The following is a 14,482-nucleotide window of genomic DNA, read 5'->3' as shown; positions in this document are numbered from 1 at the left end:
AACTTTCGTTCCCGGTGCTCCTTCTGGTGGACTTGTGTGTGTTCGCGCGAGCGTGTGTGTGGCTGACTTCTGTGCCTGCTTGAGTGTGCGCCAATGCGCGTTTCGTAGAATGCTGTTGTTGGTGTCTGCTGTGGTGGGCTCTCTCCCCTTCCCTCCCTCTCCTGCCTTTTCCCCTCCTACTGTGAAGCGTACGAGGAGGGCGAGGCTCCGGCGCGTTCGCTCTCGCTTGCTCTACAGAGAAGCCTCCATCCATCTCATGCAAGTTGGGCCACACAAAATCTTAAAAGAGACGCGAAGAGAGAAGAAGCGTCTCCTTGCGCGGGTGGGCTTCGCAGCATCTCCTTTTTGCTCTTTCTCTGTGGCATACGTGGAGTGCCGCCCACCCCCTTCCACACGGCCACTTGTCTTCCCGTTCCGGCGCTTTTTTGCTTCTTCTCTGCCTGCACTGGACCATCTGCTGTCCAGCGCCGTCCTCCTCCTCCTCCTTCCCACTTCTCTCCCCCCTTCACCTCCACCACCCTGACAGAGAGCGGTGAGAAGGCTCGTCTTGGATCGTGAATTGCAGTCGTCTGCCAGTCGCTCTCTGGGCTACTCTATCTCCTGGGCTTCAACCCTCTGCCTCTTCTCTTTGCACAGACGGATGGTGAGCCTCTGTCGCCGTCTCATGTGGAGAAGCAGCGCATTTTAGCGCGCCACAGCGAAACCACCTCTTACACCCTCTTCTCCCCCCCCCCCCCTGCCAAGCACCCTCCACAACGGACGATTCCGACCATGCGCTCTTCGGCGATGGCGCTCCTGGTCCAGACGGGGCTTGGCCCAGTCGAATTCGCCTGATCGGACCCAAACTAGAGTCCTCGTGCCCGGGCTGGCGCAATAAGGCCGGGATAGCGTCTCTCACAGAGCTCAACGAGGACTGCACAGGTGCCCAGCAGCATCCCATCTCCCTGGGCCAATGAGGCCACAGAAGGCGGTCTTTTCACATCGAAATCTTTCGCCCGAACGAGTCAATCCTCTGCTTCCTCCGCCAAACCATGGGCGCTGGGGAGTGTTGTATATGCATGCGCTCAGTGGCAGAGTTCACCGCAAGCGCCTCTCCGAGGCTCTGAACAGGCATCGGACAGCAGCTTCCAACGCCTGCTGCGAACAAAGCAATCACCTATCGTGAGACGAGCTCCAGGGCATCGGGAACCATCAGGAACTTACTCCTCTCGACAAGCTACAGCGCGAGTGGCTCCACACCGAGGACGACCCACAGGCGCTCTTCAAATCATTCACAGAAGCCTCCGAGAAGCCCAGTAGGAGCGTCCACCCCCCCAGGCCGACGGCGTTGCTCTCGGCCAAGTGGCGCAGAGAGTTGGGTCGCGAGTCAACCGCATTGAAGCGCGGCGAAACGGCCAACAAGTCGGATGCCCATCGCCAAACCGCTCATTTGCTGGGAACTCTCGATGCTCCGTTGGGCGGGGGTAGGGAAACCGTGGCCCCGACGTTGCCGCGCGTGGCATCCTCTCCTCAAGGGTGACGAGGCCGTTGCGCACCTGAGGACGCGGATTTACCAGACGATGAAGGCCAAGTTTTTCAAGTCAGGAGGATGCACCATGTGGTGTGTTCTCATCAACTTCTCCACCTCCTACGGCATCGCATTCACCCCGACATCAAGGACAGAGTAGATGCCTTAAGCGCGGCGCTTGACCTCTTCTTGACTCCAACGCGGCATGGACGGGGCTTTGCTCTCGGCGCCCCTCGGGCTAGAAGCGAGGTCCCTGATGGACCCGACTGCTCACGCCTTCTACCACGAGCAGGAGGCCGCCGTCGGCACGCGCTACCCAAACAGCTAGCGCAAAGGCGACCCGTTGGTCACATCTACAGAAGCCCAGCAGCAAGGCGGGGGGAGGGAGGGCAAAGTGTAAACACCCCGAAGCGGGGGCAGCGGAAAATGAACCGCCAACGTCCTCGCACAGCGACTAGCGCAAGCCCCGAGGGCACACAGCCCACCGGCAACCACCTCCCTTGCAGACGCCAAGATGGAGATGACACTCTTTGTGGTTGAACACCAGGAGACCGGCGGGGTGAGGTCAGATGCGCAGCCTGCTGACGCGGATCTCACTCTTCACGAGCGTCAAGGACCTTTTCATCAACGACCGCGCTGGTCCTCAATTCTGTGGAGCCATCGTTGCAGGCGAAACATGGATACGCGCGCCGTTTGATCAATGTGCTTGCGCAAACTCTGGGGGACACCCTTCACGAACTGACGCTCCTCGACGCGGCATTACGGGCCAACAGGACCCTCCTCTCGCATCACCCAGTTCGGCCGCTTGCGTGTACGCCTTCCGAGGGCAGAAGAAGTGTGTCCTGCTCCCCCCTCCACATCGGAAGAGAACGCACGCTGAACACGCCGCGTGCAACTCGAGCAATGGGACCGGCAAAACAAAAAACGATTGCAGGAGCTTTGGGGCTTCCTCCACGAATGCCCCCGCGACCTGCTCTCTGCCCGAAGCCCTTTCTACGGCAGGCATCGCCGCGTTAACGGCTGAGGACATCATTGAGCCCACGCCAGCAGAAGACAAGGTGGTGGACTGCGCTTTCACGGTGCTCGAAGGGAAACATGGAGATTAACAGAGGCGGCTCACTCTCTGGCCCAACGATGTGAAGCGGTGGATTGCGCTCCAGGGCTATAGGACCCAACACGACCTAAACGCCACCCGATGGGGAAAGTGTCCTGCATGAAATCGAGGGGGAGGGCTTCACCGGACCTCAGTGCTTCCCATTTCCTGGTGTCTCTGCCAGTCGCGCTGAGACTGCTTTTCTCTGCGCAAGCCGATGCCGGCGGGATCGCCCACCTCCGATGCCCCATCGAGGAGCTTGAGTCTGAGCCCTGAAATTATGCTGGTGCTTGCAAGCACGGCTGCTGGACACCCGCTCGACGCAGCTTCACCTAACCCAGACGTGAACGCCAACGTGTGGATCGACAAGATCGACGTAAGGGAGGCACCTCAAGCGGTGAGTGGTGCGGCGAATACGACCAGGAATGCCGCCAGCGAGTTTCTGCGTCGCTCCCAATACCGATGAGCGAGTCGCCTCTCCACACCTACGGGGTTTGCCACAGCCCTGTTTGGCCACAAAGTACAGCCCGTTTCTCTGGGAGAGAGAAGGGGTGCCCAACTAGGAAGCGACTCAGCCCGGAACATGGCAGTGGAGCAACTCGAGCACCTCATCGGGCGATTATGGTTTGCTGCGCGCGTCTCGATGATTCCAACGCATACGTTTCGGTGGCTCCTGAGGGCAACACGGCGACGCTTCGCCAGGTGGGGTCACACAAGGCCTCACTTCAGGGGGTCACTTGCAAGCCAACCGACCGGCCAATGAGCAAAGCAAAAGTGACATGAATGGCACGCGCTGGCCTGCAAAACGAAACAAACCACACGTGATTCACTTGTTGCCAACGTCTACGGCCATGCTTGACCTCAACCCTGAGGTCAGTCTGGGGACCTGGGGAGATATCACGTGTGTCAATCGACGCACAAAGCAAGCTGCTGTGATGAGATCACGCTTAGAGGAGGAAGGAAGGGGGTAGTCCACCCCCTGCTGACAACATCAATGCGGCAGAGCTGCGGACCGCTGCGTGTGCTTCTGAGTCTTTATCCCCTTCTCTTTCTACGGGCGCAGAGCCCCATCTACATGGGGATGAAACCTCCGCGCTTTTCGCGTCATGCAAGGGTCTCTCTCGGAGTCATGCAAGTCATACCGAAGTCAATCAAAGACCAGTCAATCTCTCGCTGAGGTGATCTCGACCAGCTGTAGAGAATCCGCTGAGAATCCGGTCGACAGGCGTCGTTCGTGGCCCGGCCTGCCGAAGCGACAAGGGATTGGCGAGGTAGAAAATCCGGACGAATGGGTGATTCAGCACTTTTGTGAGTACCACATCAAAAAAACTCTTCATACCGTACCTCAACATCACCTTGAGTCATGCGGCTCGGTGTCAGCGGCCCGATCGCGCCCACGCCCTCCGTATGGGATTGTCTGAGTGTGCGTGTGCCACTGGTGACGGAGCCCTTTCCTCTTTTCTTCCTACACTTTCCCTTTCCCCTTGCCTTCTCTCTCACGCTGGGGAAGTAAGAGGCGGTGCATTCACTCAAAGAAGCCAACATAATGTGCCCACGACACTGGCATGTGACCTCTCTGTTTTGGGTTGTCACTCTCCTTGAGAGCTCATCTCGTTGTGCAGGTCCGAGTGAGTGACTGTCGTCTCTATCGCTGTGGTGTCCGCGCAACGTGCTGCGACGACGCAAAGCAAAGTGTGAAAGAGAGTGAAGTAAAAGAGGAAAAAGAAAGCAGCGAGCAAGCGCTATCGATACTCTCACGCATCCACTTTTTCCCCGACGGTGCGAATTGTTCAGCTTTGCGCACTGCGGATGTACACTCGAGGGTGACGTGCGAATAACTTGCATAGTGCGTTTCGTAGCTGTGTTTTTACCCTACACGAGTCCCCCAGTCGCGCAGAAGAGTGGCACGCGCGGATACCCATTACGTGCGCCGTCGCCAAGCCCCATCATCCACGCGATAACGCCTCTTCTCTTCTACCTCATTCGCCCTGCGACTCTACTCCTGTTCTCCTTCTCCCCCGGTCCCTCGTTCCCCCTCCTCACGCTATATCGGCGTGCATTTCTCCCAACACATGCTTGGCTGTGTCTTGATGTCCCCAACGCCTTCTGCTACTCAGCTGTGCGACGCCCAGCACCCCCCTCTTCCTGCGTTCTTCCCGTCCTCCCACCCTCTTCTCTTGCCCCCCCCCCCCCTCCCCCGCTCTCCCTCACCGCTACGTGGGACAATGCGCTTCGCCAAGGATGCTGAGCTCCTCCAGTACATGGTAGCCGGCAGTACCCTTGCTGATATTGTGTCCTCTGAGGAGGATGAAGACGACTACGACGCGTACTTTGATGCCCCTGTGGCCAAGGCCGAGGGAGGTGCCGTTGTGGGGCCGGGTGAAGGCACCACCCGAGCCGGCATGAACGCGCAAGGTGCTGCGACGTCGCTTGCCAAGTTCCAACCCGCCCAGCACAAGAACGTTGATGCAAAGGTACTGAGGAGAATACAGATTGATGGGTACTACGACGGGCACAGCAGCGGTGGCGGCGCGAGCGGTGGCGCGCAGTCCAACCAGCGCGTACTCAATGAGCTACGGGATATGACCATGTCGAGCCGCTTCGTGCAGAACGCCGCGTCGAGGAACGTCGACCGTTCCGAGCGCGCTACGGTGGAAAACGTACTCGACCCCCGCACACGTCTTATTCTGTACAAACTCGTCAACTCGGGAATTCTAAGCGAGATCAACGGATGCGTTTCTACTGGAAAGGAAGCGAATGTGTACTACGCTGTGAGCGGTGACGGCAGCCCGGCAGCCTTGAAGGTATACAAGACGTCGATCCTGTCCTTCAAAGACCGCGATCAGTACGTTTCAGGCGAGTTCCGCTTTCAGCGTTACTGCAAGAGCAATCCACGGAAGATGGTGCGCACGTGGGCTGAGAAGGAGGCACGGAACCTCATCCGCCTCCAAGACGGCGGTGTCCTTGCGCCAGCGGTGAAACTGCTCCGGCAGCACGTGCTGATCATGGAGTTCCTCGGCGAGGATGGATGGCCTGCGCCGCGGCTGAAGGACGTCAAGTTCCCCTCCACGAAGGCGTTAGACAAGTGCTACCTTGACCTGTGCTGCACGATGCGCAAGATGTACGCGCGCAGCCATCTGATCCACGGAGACCTTTCCGAGTACAACCTGCTGCTGTACCACGGCCGTGTGGTGGTGATTGACGTGTCGCAGTCCGTCGAGTACGACCACCCGCGCTCCATGAACTTCTTGCGGCGTGACATCGTCAACGTCAACAGCTTCTTCCGCTCGCAGGGGCTGATGGGGCTGTTCAGCCTGCAGGACCTTTTTCACTTTATTACCGCAGATCCGGCGAAGTCTGGATGGCAGCGTTGCCAGGGGCCGCCGAACGATGAGGAGCTCATGGCACGGCTGAAGGAAATCCGCGACGGCTACGAGCGAAGCGGCGCCGCGACAGTCGATGCGGAGCAGGCGAAGGTGGATGAGCAGGTTTTCCTCAACATCACAGTGCCGCGCTCCTTGAACGAGATATCCGACCGCTGTGGGCCGAACAAGGAGGTTGCCGTCTTTGTGGAGGGCATGACGGCCGCACCCGCATCTGCGCAGAGAGAGGACGACGACGATACGGACGGCAAAGACGACGAGGGTGGCGATGACGAGGACTCCGAGACGGACGATAGTGACTCGCCGAAGAAGGCGAAGGCGACCCCGCAGGCGGTGCTGGCGAACATGACCAAGGAGGAGCGCAAGGAGCATCGGAGGGTTGTGAAGGAGGCAAATCGAGAGAGGCGTGCCGAAAAGAAGAAAAACAGCGCCAAGACGAAAAAGAAAGGCAAAAAGTAAAGGGAGGTGGTGAAGGGGACCGTCTTGCCCAAGTCGCGCGTGCTTTCGGGGATCGGCATCCCACCGTCTCTGTCTGTGTGCGTGCTGGTGCGTATCAAGTCACGTTTCTTACCTGTCTTTCGCGCTATTGTTTGTGTCTCTCTCTGCTGCTGCTGCTGCTGTGCTGGGCGCCTGTCTCTGGGTATCGCTATGCACTTCCGTATCTCCGCCTCAGATCGCTTCTTGCTGCTGTATGCCTTCTCCAGTCACTTTTCTGGTCTCTCACCGTATGCTGACGTGCCCTTCGTTGTGTGCATTAACATCTCTACCGTCCGCTGCGCGTCTCTCTCCCTCTCCCTCTCCCTCTGTGTGTGTGTGGGACTAAAGCGCCTCTCATGTACGCGTAAAACTGGATAAGAAAAACATCAGAGCTTGTCGGTTAAGGAGCAAGATGGGATTTGGGGAAGGAAGGGCAGCGAAAAGAGGTGGGGAGGGCATTCCACAAGGTGAGAGGGAGCGCGTGTGTGCGTGCGCCTGCATGGATGTCTTGGCAGAAACGAGAGGGAAAGGAAGACGTAGAGGTAGTGCAGCGAGGAGACAATGAGAGGGAGAGGGAGCGGCGCTCATCGTGCACGCCCTTTCCCTCCTACCTCCGATTGTCACCTCTGCCACCGCCACCTTTCACATGTCTCTTCTTCACCCCTCTCTGCACGCCTCATCCCCTCTTCACCTCTGACCCGCTCTACCTTTCTCAGACGAACGCGGCTCATGTTCTCCCCACTTCCTCCCTCTTGCGTTTGTTTGTTTCCCTTGCCTAACAACAGCCATCATATCTTTCCCCGTTCTGCTTCCCACCTCTGCCCCTTTGAGCTTCATCAAGACGTGCGTATCTGTGTAGCTGCTCAAGGCTGTGGGGCGTGTGTATGTGTTCGCTCGGTACACAGAGTGTCTGGGCTGTAACTCCTGCACGTTCTGCCCCCAGTCTGGGAGCTTCAGCGGCGTCTAGTGGTACCCCACCTCGCTGCCCTATGCGCGCCTTCAGTTTTTCATTCCTCGCACACTTCTTCATCCGCTTTCTCCGTCTTGTATCTCGCCTGGCTTTTTCTTTTGCTGGCCCGTACTCAGAGCGTGTACGAGCGGCTCTGCTCGTTTTTCTCTCTCTCCGTCCTCCGCTCCTTTCATCCTCACAGACAGGCGTGCAGGCCAGCGACGAAGTTTGAGCGGCCAAAGGCCTCGATCAACGCACTTGCAGCGTTGCATACTTTTTTCCTATTCGTCAGCCTTCGCGCTCAGCCGCACAGGCACTGCCTGACGCAACGAAGGAGAGGAGGACAGCGCCTGCAGAGGCGAGGACACGTGCCGCGCCCGAAATGTTCCGCCTCTCGTCTCGGCGGCTTCTGCTTGACAAGTTGAGCCAGACGAGGCTCGGGTCGGAGGTACTGGCCCAGACGCGCAGCGAGATGCAGCACCTCGAGCGCAAAGACAGTGCTCTCATGCGCTTCATGAGCCGACGTCGCCCCATCGACTACTTGGCGATCGAGGTTGACGGCCCCGTCACGAAGGAGCTGCACCCGTCTTTCCGTTACGTCAAGAACATCATTACGTGCTTCGTCTTCGTCCCCTTCGTTGTGCTGCTGGTCGCGGGTCACCTGCAGCCAACTTACTATTTCCTCGTTTGCACTGGCTTGGTGCCCTACGACCACTACGTGCAGATGTGGTCCTTCTCGAACTGGGCGATCGTGTTGGTAGGGCAGCTATTCTTTGCGCTGGTGGTATACGACTTGTCCGTCTACGTACGGTATCCCCTCTTTGCCCACGTGCTGGCACCAGCGTATCGCAAGATGGGCTGGTTTCGCCCTTCCCCGGCGGCAAGTCTCACACTGGAGCAGCTGAAGACCGGGGCATCTCGTCGTGTGCAAGCACGTCCGCTTGGACGTCCTCTCGGTGAGGTGCGGAGGGGAAAAAAACCCGCGGCTGCGCCGACGGCAGGTCCGTTGAGACGCACTCCGAAGTCGTGACGATTGTCGTGCTCTGCTGCACTTGTGCAAGTACTGACAGTGCCGATGTCTGCTCTCCCTCTCCCTCAAAGGATCCGTGCACTCCACGGCGGTCTCTCTCGCTTTTTCTTTCTCACACTTCGCCAACGCGCACACGTCAACTGAAGTCGAAGGACGCATCTTTTACGGTGTAGGGGCGAGTGAGGTTTACAGGGAGCGGGTGAATGGTGGCCCTGCACTCCCGACCTTTGCCACCCCCCCGCCCGCCGCCGCTTTCCCACTTAATTCGTGACATGTTGTCGTCTTAACTCCCTCGACAGTCCACTCTTCGTGCACCACGCATGTGTGTTTTGTACGCCGTATGAGTCCCAGAGCCGCGTGTCTGGGACGGCGGTCACAAACCTGTCTCAGTGGCCGAGGACAGTCCACGCTGGCGATGCTCTCCGCGGAGGGCGCATCCTCGGCTTGTATGCTGAGGGTGAGACCATTGACCCAACCTTTTCTCTTCGTTCATCATTGCAAATTTTCTCTCTCTGATCCCGCACTGATTTTCCCTCTCCCTCCCCTGCTTGTGCGGTTTCGAGTGGACTCGCAATACACGTGCCCGCGTGTGTCTTCTTGCTGGGGACCTTCTCTCCGAGTGCGTGTGGGACATCTTAGCTGCCGCAGTGTTTGCTCGGCTTTGTTTACCTTCGCAGTTGGCGAGTCTTCGCCGTGTGCATCTTCTTTGTTTTTCTCCACACTGACATCTCTTTCTCGTTGAGGCCTGCCGCCAGCACCGCCCCTCTTACATCTTTACCTGCGAGCGCTTCGGACAAGCCTAGGCTCACCTATCAGCGCTTGTCAGCGACCGCTTCTCCCCTCTTCAACACCCACACACACCCACCCACACAGACAGACAGACAGAGAGACACACACTTCGGCCTGTCACACGTACGCGCGGGACTATCCTTGGGGACGCGCACTGAAATACCCTGACCTACGTACACCTCCTCTCTTTGAGGGGAATGATGTACTCTGCCGGTGCCATGTATGCGGAGATCTACAACAACCCGGCAATAGCCGCGGCTGCCAAGCCGAAGGAGGAGTCAGTCCCTCCCCCAAACTTCCACCACACCTTTGAGGACCCCAACCGGTTTTACACGGACCCCACCCGGGGGTACAACCAACAGCCGCCGGTGCCACCGTCATCGCATCAGCCACAGCAGCAAGGCGCGCCTTCAGGATACCCTCCCACAGGGGGCAGTGGCTTCTACAATCCGCAGCCGACACAGCCCTCGTATGCGTCCCCATACAGCCAGGTGAGTCAGTATGTGGGCACACACGCCGCGCCGCCACCGCCGCCGCCGGGCTACTCTTTGTACACACTTCCTCATCAGCCCCAACAACAGCAGCAACTACTACCGCAGCAACAGTATGGCAACTACACTCAGCCGTCTGCGCCGTATGGTCATCAACCACAGATGCATCAGCCGCCGCCGCAGCCATACGGCATGGCTGACTACCCGCAGCAAACGAACCTCGACTTCATCCGTGTGACTCAGGTGCATATGCGCAAGAACAGCAACAAGCCCGGGGCCCTCTACGACCACCCGAGTGTGCCGCGTATCATGCCACAGGACATTCAGGAGGACCTCCAGCAGCGCATGGCCGCCCCGGTGCACATCACGCCAGCCAACCGCATCTGCATTCGACCGACTATGGGCACTTTTCCCCAGACGCAGCAGCTAGCGGATTCCCTCAGTCTACCGCTTGGCGTCAACTTCCGCCCCTTCGCGGAGCCACGGCTGAATGAGGTGGACTTGTCAGAGAAAGGGAACATCATGATCCGCTGCAAGGCGTGCGGCGCCTACATCAACCCCTTCACCACCTTCACCGAGGTCAACGACGGTTCGCGGTGGCAGTGTATTCTGTGCAGGCACGCGAACGTGACGCCACGCGCCTACTTCAGCCATGTCGACCCGCAGACTGGCCAGCTTGAGGACATCATGAGCCGCCCGGAGCTGCTGCATTGCAGTGTCGACTTCTACGCGACGCCAGAGTTCCTGAAGCGTCCGCCGCGCCGACCCGTCTTCCTACTGATGCTGGACTGCTCCTTCTCTGCTGTGGCCTCAGGTCTGCTGGAGGCGATGTGCCGCGGCGCCCTGGCGGCGCTGGACTCGATGAAAGATGACGACGCGCTGTATATGGGCATCATGGGTTACGACGGCACTGTTTACTTCTTCAACATACGCTCCACCCTGAGTGCACCGCGCATGATGGCGTCTCCAGACACGGTCAGAGATATCGCCAACGTGAATGACGACTTCAAGCTCGAAAAGGTTGAACTTCCGTGCCCGGCAAGCGACTTGGTTGTGTCTGTAAAGGAGTCATACCATCTCCTCCGCATGGTGCTCGAGTCCATTCCACAACTGTTCGCCTCTACTAAGGAGGCCGGCTGCGCATTTGGCCCCGCCTTAGCGGCAGCAGTGACGATGCTGGAAGCAAACGGAGGCAAGATTCTTGCCAGCATCACGAACATCCCTTCGGAGGGAGATGGCAAGTTAAAGCACCGCTTTGATGCGGCAAAGCTGTCGAACCAGCCGAAGGAGTACACGATGTGTTCAGCGGCCAACGACTGGTACAAGCAGCGTGCCCTGGCGTGCTCGAACACCGCCATCTCGGTCGACCTCTTTGTCGGTGCAAACAAGGACGTGGACTTGGCGACGATTGCCCCACTCGCACGCTTCACCTCTGGCTCTATCCACCGCGCGACCACCGTGACCATGAGCGGCATGGCAGACCAGGTGCAGCGGACCCTGCTGCGCTTCACCGCCTTTGACTGCACGCTGCGAGTGCGTGTGTCGAAGGGACTCATTGTGCCAAACTTCTACGGCCACTGCCACGTGCGGGTGCCAGACTTGCTGGTGTTGCCCATTGCCGATGAGGATTCGTCTTACTCGATCGAATTCAAGATGGGCCCCAACTACACCGCTAAGTTCGCGTACGTGCAGTTTGCCGTCGTCTACACAACGCGTTCACGGGAGCGCCGCATTCGCGTACATACAGTCCAGATACCGGTGTCTTCCACCATCGGACCAGTCATCAACTCGATCAGTTCCCTCGGCATGACGTGCTTTCTCTCGAAGATGTGCGTTGACATGGCTGTCAATGGACCCTTCCCACAGGCACAGGAAAAGATAACCGAGAAGCTGACCACCGCGTGGAAGGTGGCACTGAAGCAAATTGAGGCTCAAGGAATGCAGCAGAACTCAGGTGTGCTGCTCATCCCAGAGAGCATGCGTTTTATTCCTCAACTGCTTTGCGGCTTCTTCCGATGCTCGGCCACTGGTATCGCGACGGTGCACCCGCTGCCGCCTGACGAGCGCGTCGCTTGCATGTCCTCTGTGATGTCGTGCCCCATCGAGTCGATGGTGCCGTGGTATGTGACGTGGACGTACCTTGTGTACTCACCGGAGGAGGACGTCAACCTGCTGCCGGCCTCCATCTTCTCGTCCGAGCAGTGCGTGCACCGCGAGGGCGTGTACCTTATCAACGTCGGCGCCGTCATTGTCCTGTGGTTTGGCAAGCACGTTCACTCAGCCATCTGCCAGCTGTTTGGGGTAGATCCGGGTGAGATGACGCCAGAGCGGGTGGAGAAGCAGGGGCAGCTCAGGGCGTCGCCAGAGCAGCTGGAAGCTTTGCGACAACGTGTTGACGATCTCATCTGGGCTCATTGTCAAATCAACCGTAGCAGCTTTTCTGCTGTCGTGGAGGCGTGCTCGCAGGGCAACAGTACCTACGAGCCGTTAATGAAGCGCGGAATGGGGGAGGATAACACGCGCAACCTAGTCGCCTATGGCACCTACCTGCGCAAGGTATGGGAGGCTGTGAGCGTCGGTAAATAGACTCCTCGAAGCCCACCTCATCAACGAGGGGCAGCTAGGGCGCCAGCTGCAGAAGCTGAAGGTTGGCAGGATTGAAGCGTGGACAGTGTGTAGCCGTGCTGTCGGACGGCAGCTGCGGATGAGCAGTCGGTGGCGCAGTGTCGGGTACTGGTCAACTCTGCCTGGTACGTTGGATGCGCCAACTTTTGTTTATGTGTTTGTTGCTTTTCCCTTGGTGAGCGCGCAACGTGTCTGTGGAGCGCACCGTTTGACGGGTGGACATCGGGCACGTGCACAGGCATGGGCTTTTTTTTCGTCTCTCATATGGGTATGCTGCGCTTGGCGGCATCTTTGCTGTTCGTGATATACCTACCCACACACTCACCCCCACCTATGCCTCTTGTCCTTTTCTCTCTCTGCGCGTGTGCCTGTACCCTGGCTGGTGGGCGCCTGTTCAACTGCGAACGAGCCCACAGACGGACATACAGGCGCACCCGCTCGCACCTCTGCACCGATGCATCTCGCCAGAGGCGGCAACTCTGTGACGGGCAGGTGAGGGCTGAACATAACGTTACGACGACAAAACCGCACCGCCAAGTTTCGCGTGTGGCGCCCCTTCACTGTGAAGAGACGGGGGTGGCACCTCTCTCTGAGCGCTTATGCAGTCCTTTTGTGCACTAGCACGTGGCACCGGCACAGAGCCGCGGCGGAGTGGCACCTTCGATAGAGCCAGTCTCTTTCCCTGACGATGCCATTGTTGGTGGTGTGCGTACGCCTCGAGCAGGGCTGGCACACTTGTGCGTTTCTTCTTGATTTTCTTTACCAGCTACCCTTCACTCGTCGCCTCGTAGGGACGACGCGTGCGCGTATGGGTGACGTTGGGCTGATCGAAGAGGGCATCCTTTGATGGAGCACAGGCACGTGCGCGCGCGTGCTCCATCAATTGATGTGCTCACCTGTAGCGCCCACCGCCTGCCTGTCCACCTGTCGCCATGTCTTCTCTAACCGCCCCTTCCATCTATCTACTTTGCTCCCCTCCCCCCTTCTCCCAACGGTGGTGCATGGTGCTCCTTCACCCGTGGCTGCCATGTGCGCACCCGTGCCTACGTGTGAACGCGGGAGGAACACGAAACAGCGAAAAGTAACTTCATTCGTGCTCGCGTGGCGTGCAAGGAGCCACGAACCCACCCGCACCAGCCCACTGCTGTTTATTGAGCACCCAAAAACCCAAACACGCGATAGCGAACTTCATTGGAGGGGCACACCCACGCGCTTGGAGAAAGGTGCGGAGATGGCCAGACAGCGACCTATGACTACGGCAGCCCTGCTACTGCTGCTGCTGTTTTGTTTGCTGACAAGTGCGATCTCAGTCAACGCATGGGGGAGCAGCGAGGACGCCAAGTCCATTGTGAGGCGCGACAAGGATGAGCAGATTCAGTTTTGGGAGCGAGAGGTGAACACCCTCCGACAGGGCGAAATGGCCAAAGCGTATAACAAACTGTACAAAGCGCAGGCAGCGTTGGAGTCTGCCCGTGCGAAGCAGGGATTCTTCTACACACGGCCACAGGACAAGGCGACTATCCGCTTGCTTGATGAGGATTACCGAAGAACGTTGGTGGAGGTTAATGTCCTTAAGGAGCAAGAGCGCCTCATCATGGCGAAACTAAAGCCACTCTACGGCGTCATTTCGCTGCACTTTGCGCAGGAGCAGAAACGCACCATCTCAGAGTCCATCAAGGCTGTGCAATCGCTCAGCTATGATAACGCGTGGTACTCCTCTCTCTTCAGCCTTGGCGAAGCGGAGAGCTTCTCCGACATTATCATGGGCTTCATTGGCAACTGGGTCCTCGGCTTCGTCATTCTCTACCCCTTCTCGGTTCTCTACTACGCGCTGTGGTCCGCTCCATGGAGCGTGTACGAGTACACCTCTGGCGTTGCGGACCTTGTCCCTGGCGTTGTTGCTTACGCTGTGTGTGTTGTGGCAATGTGCTTGCCTCTTATCGTTCTTGTTGTCACATTGTACTTGTTGATTCGGCACTACGGACCTCAAGTGCAGGCGGCTGCGCGACGGGCTCAGGCACACCGACATAATGACTGATGCGCGCGTTCGGCGAAGAGGAAGACGACGCGCCTGTCGGTCGACCAAGGAGAGAGGGAGTGCTGGGAGGGAGGGGAAGAGGGAAACAGAGCACCTCGGC

General features: G+C 58.5%; 4 protein-coding genes across 4 annotated transcripts; all 4 read left to right on the top strand.

Moving 5' to 3' along the window:
* Window positions 1-4,825: 4,825 nt before the first annotated feature.
* Window positions 4,826-6,442, top strand: LBRM_29_0250 (conserved hypothetical protein; the record flags this gene model as incomplete). Its single annotated transcript, XM_001566323.1, has 1 exon — window positions 4,826-6,442. The coding sequence occupies one exon, from the start codon at window positions 4,826-4,828 to the stop codon at window positions 6,440-6,442; it is 1,617 nt and encodes a 538-aa protein (XP_001566373.1).
* Window positions 6,443-7,791: 1,349 nt separating this feature from the next.
* On the top strand, window positions 7,792-8,439 carry LBRM_29_0240 (conserved hypothetical protein; the record flags this gene model as incomplete). Its single annotated transcript, XM_001566322.1, has 1 exon — window positions 7,792-8,439. The coding sequence occupies one exon, from the start codon at window positions 7,792-7,794 to the stop codon at window positions 8,437-8,439; it is 648 nt and encodes a 215-aa protein (XP_001566372.1).
* Window positions 8,440-9,425: 986 nt separating this feature from the next.
* On the top strand, window positions 9,426-12,305 carry LBRM_29_0230 (putative protein transport protein Sec24A; the record flags this gene model as incomplete). The annotated part of the gene is made up of 1 exon (XM_001566321.1): window positions 9,426-12,305. One exon carries the CDS (start codon window positions 9,426-9,428, stop codon window positions 12,303-12,305), a length of 2,880 nt encoding a protein of 959 aa, XP_001566371.1.
* A 1,270-nt stretch (window positions 12,306-13,575) lies between these two features.
* On the top strand, window positions 13,576-14,382 carry LBRM_29_0220 (conserved hypothetical protein; the record flags this gene model as incomplete). The annotated part of the gene is made up of 1 exon (XM_001566320.1): window positions 13,576-14,382. The coding sequence occupies one exon, from the start codon at window positions 13,576-13,578 to the stop codon at window positions 14,380-14,382; it is 807 nt and encodes a 268-aa protein (XP_001566370.1).
* Window positions 14,383-14,482: the final 100 nt, after the last annotated feature.

This window comes from Leishmania braziliensis, chromosome 29 (genome assembly GCF_000002845.2).
Source record: "Leishmania braziliensis MHOM/BR/75/M2904 complete genome, chromosome 29".
Lineage (NCBI taxonomy): Eukaryota > Euglenozoa > Kinetoplastea > Trypanosomatida > Trypanosomatidae > Leishmania > Leishmania braziliensis.
The sequence above is the reverse complement of the archived record's forward strand: the minus strand, read 5'-3'. Positions and strand labels throughout refer to the sequence as shown.